Source organism: Oncorhynchus mykiss, chromosome 4 (assembly GCF_013265735.2).
Source record: "Oncorhynchus mykiss isolate Arlee chromosome 4, USDA_OmykA_1.1, whole genome shotgun sequence".
Lineage (NCBI taxonomy): Eukaryota > Metazoa > Chordata > Actinopteri > Salmoniformes > Salmonidae > Oncorhynchus > Oncorhynchus mykiss.
Genome location: NC_048568.1, coordinates 5,335,001 through 5,339,026, shown reverse-complemented (window position 1 = coordinate 5,339,026; position 4,026 = coordinate 5,335,001). Strand labels below are relative to the sequence as shown.

At 39.4% G+C, this 4,026-nt stretch overlaps 1 protein-coding gene across 6 annotated transcripts in view; it reads left to right on the top strand.

Moving 5' to 3' along the window:
- The first annotated feature begins 2,205 nt into the window (after positions 1-2,205).
- LOC110521031 (serine/threonine-protein kinase MRCK beta) overlaps positions 2,206-4,026 on the top strand; it is a 133,497-nt gene continuing 131,676 nt past the window's right edge. For 4 of the 6 annotated variants that reach the window (XM_036975510.1, XM_036975509.1, XM_036975512.1 and 1 more), the window contains exon 1: positions 2,206-3,118. In XM_036975510.1, the coding sequence (XP_036831405.1) occupies positions 2,944-3,118 (175 nt within the window). In that variant the 5' untranslated portion in view covers positions 2,206-2,943. The remainder of the gene's footprint in view (positions 3,119-4,026) is intronic. The other 2 variants (XM_036975511.1, XM_036975508.1) reach the window with 1 other exon arrangement.

Genomic DNA, 4,026 nt, shown 5'->3' with positions numbered 1-4,026 from the left:
ATGAAAATATAGACAAACTGGGAAAAGTGAAGAAACTATCAAAATGTGTTAAGTTAATACCTGAAAAAATCCTAAACTGTTCATGTTGGAAATTATTACTAGGTTTGTTTTGTTAGTGAATTGACAGCTCCTGTCCTATTTTATAAAAGGGCAGATGTTAAGGGTGTAAAATGGCACAGTGATGCCATCTGTTGGCAAATGTTAATTACTACATCTCCAGTGTTTTTACCAGTGTGCTTGATATACCCGGATGGATTGTAATGTACTGATCAAGACTGGTTACTCGCATCAATGCCTTTGTCTCGTCCTTTAAACATCCAAACAGTCACACCAGATACTGACTGATTTTCTGATCCATGCCACTACCTATTTTATTTAGGTATCTGTGACCAACAGATATTCCCAGTCATGCTAAATCAATAGATTAGGGCCTAATTAATGTATTTCAGTTGACTGATTTCCTTATTTGAATTGTAACTCAGTAAAATCTTTGAAATTGTTGCATGTTGTGTTTATATTTTTTGTTTCAGTGTAGCTACAGAATTGTGACGTGATATGTGATGCTCCATATCATAGTGTCACATATATTGATAAAAGTCTCCTTGTCTGAGATAGATTTACATGGTTATCAAAACATGTTTCTACAATGGATAAAATGAATGGTGAAAAAACTGTTTGAAACATTTCTGTGTTTGACCGCTAGGTTTTATCGGAATTATGACGCCTCCACTGTGGGGCTCAGTTGGGATGCAGCTACCCCCATTTCTCTTCAGTCTAGCCTGAGTCCATCAAAGAACAGGAAGTTAACAAAACAGAAAAGAAAATGTAAATATGTGGTTTTCAGCGATGGCTTTATGGGATAGCTAGCAACTTGTAAACAATGACCCATTCCTATATGTAAGTACTATTTTAATAGTAATATTAAATAATACACATTGGCTGTTAAGCCAATCATATCACATGACTGTTGCCTTCCGTTTAAGTTTATTGGGATGGTAATGACGTTTGTTTTTGATTATAATTATTAGGTGGAGGTCGCTAGCTACAATAGTGTCTTCAACCTAGCCTAGCCTAGCTTTAAGTTAGCTAGCTAGGTGCTCTGCAGTGCAAGCTAGCTTGACTTGCTATAAAGTTAAAGAAACAAGTTGAGGGAAAAGTAACTAAACAAAACATGTTTTTATTATCACCTGAAACAATATATGTATCATGTCTTGAATAAAAAGGTCATATTTTGCAATCTCCCAAAATAAATGCGATCTCTGATGAGAGACAGGCTCTCCTCCAGTGGTGTGTATGGAATGGGATGGGTAGTTGTTTACAAGTTGCTAGCTATCCCATAAAGCCATCCCATGAAGCCCACAGTAGATGCATCAAAACAGCACCCAATATAAAAAAAATTATCTTCCGTCTCTCTTCCGTGTTTCATCATTTTCCTTCTATTCACAAGAGGCTGAATGTAATCTCACTGGAGAACGCATCCGTCTCTGTATGTGAAGCCCATTTATCTGATGCTGTCTGGTCAAAAATAATATGACATTGTTGCATTGAATACAAGGGAAGCCAGCGAGCATTTGGCATCCCATGATATATATATTTTTTTTATAATAGCCAAAGAATGTTGAGCTAATCTGAGAATATGAATGATCCTGGTGCACCAAAAAAAAGGGTAAAGGGAAGCCAATTTGGATTTGGCTTCACACCAATCACATCACCTCAAAAGCCAAAAGTAATTTACAGAAAAAGCTTTAGGCCTATGGTAATGACATTTGTTTTTGATTATAATTATTAGGTGGAGGTCGCTAGCTAGTTATAGAGGAAACAACACAATTATAACAACACATAGATTGCAATATGGCACCTTTTCCTGGTTTGGCTTCACATAGGATTTTGCACGCTCACCTCCAATTTGCATAACAAACACTACACTTCTCCGTTCAGGTTCAGCAGTGGGGCAAGACTCCATGAAGATGACCTAAGATGTAATGACATGCGTTACGATGTAAACGGGCACAAGACTCTGTGAAGAGGACGTATGGCGTAATGAAAAGCCTCACGATGTGTACAGGGCATTATTTGATGTGTATATTTTTTGACAGGCAAATACCCAAAAAGCGTTCCATATTAAAGCACCATTGCTCCCAGTGTCCGTCAATCATAGAATGACGTCACCTATTCATTGCGTTTCCGGTGTGGGTAGGCAGGGGGCTCCATATTCCCTGGTCTCGACTCTTCTGCAAACTAGGGAGAGACAAGGCTGGACACGACTTCAGCTCCGTTGTGAGTCACAACGGCTACTATTAAGAAAAAAAGGTTTAGTCTACGAAAAGACAGCCACTCCACAATTTTGTGGGCATACCCCTCTTTAGCAGTGTTGAAGAAGGTTTATTGGGAATGCGAATGAGTAGATAATCCGACCGGTCAACCTGAGATTCGACGGGAGGAAAGCCCGACATCACTTGTCGGGATTAAAGCAAATGGGACCCACTGAGCCTCGAGTCTGAGTGAAGGGAACACGGTGACGACGCTTAGAACAAGGCAAATCTATGGATAAACATTGTTTATCAAAATGTCGGTCTTTTCTTTTTTCTAGCTAGCTAAATTGGAGTTTGGGATTTCAGGGGTGTATTCATTAACTCTAACGTTAACTATTTGTTTAAGCACTAGACGGAAGCAAACAGTGCAAACGAAACGGGGAGGGACCCACTTGAATTTTGTCGAATAGAAACTCGTTTTCCTTTCAAAACGTTTCCAGTGAGTGGTTTTTGTTTCAAAACGTTTTGCAACATACTCGGCATAATGAATACACCCAAATGCTCCACTTTGGCAAAATAAATCTTTACTTTTTCGGTTGCGCTTGAAGGGGTAGGGTTAGATTTCTTCTTCCATACCAACCCGGGGAGCGATTTTTCGACTAACTAACTATCTTCGCTCATTGATAGAAAAATGTCAGCGAAGGTACGCCTGAAGAAGTTGGAGCAATTGCTCGTGGACGGAACCCAAAAGAACTCAAGTTCACTGAGCGTGGAGACCCTTCTGGATATACTGATATGTTTGTACAACGAATGCAGCAACTCTCATTTGAAACGAGAGAAACACGTGACGGACTTTCTGGAATGGGGTACGTTTTTACATTTGATAACCTGCTCTGATTTCATGGTCTGTGACTGGGCTTGTGCTCTTTACGTTATCCGTTACTTGTAACCCATCTATGCTAACTCTGTAGCTGACAAGCGAACTGCATTTCTGGCCTAGCTAAGAGTCAGTCATTTGGAATAATTACATAAAGCTCTAGCATACTCGCACTTAAACCAATTCGCCTAATTAGGCTACTTATATTTAAAGTCATGGTACATTGTGCATATAGTTTGTGAAATAACCAATACCTTCATGATCATTCCTTGTCGATACCTCTTCACACTAAACATTCGTTTCTGAAATGTGGCCGGGTTAGTGTTCTCTTACAGAGGTGAACATACTGTTTTTATTGGTTTGCTTATCTATTGTGACTCGGTGTGTGTGGAATCAAAATACAAACAGAATGCACTCAAGGATTGTGTTTTGTCAGGGAAACCAGTTGCTGATTTTGACCCTCCTTCAGCCTGTCCTATCGGGCACTGTATACATTTTACTTGTCAGGGCTGTTCTACAAATGTGACCACATCTCCAATTTGAACCTCATACCCAAGGAATGGTGTTCAGAATCAGGTGAGGGTGAGGTTCATAACCTCTTGGTTTATAGTTTCCAGGTCAAGGGAAATTGAGGAATGTTCCAACTAAAAGGCATTCATTTAGCCAAATAGGCTAATTGTTATTATTCAGAATGAATAGCAAGCAAACTATTCTTTGACAGAATTCCTCATGTTTTATGTCAGCAGCTAAATGGAGATCTACTGTCCTGTGGGTTTTCAGTCCAACCCTAATTTAACACACCTGATTCTACAAATTAGCTGCTTAACTAGCTGAATCAGATATGCTAAATTAGGGTTGGACTGAACCTACAGGACAGTAGATCTCCAGGAAGAGGGA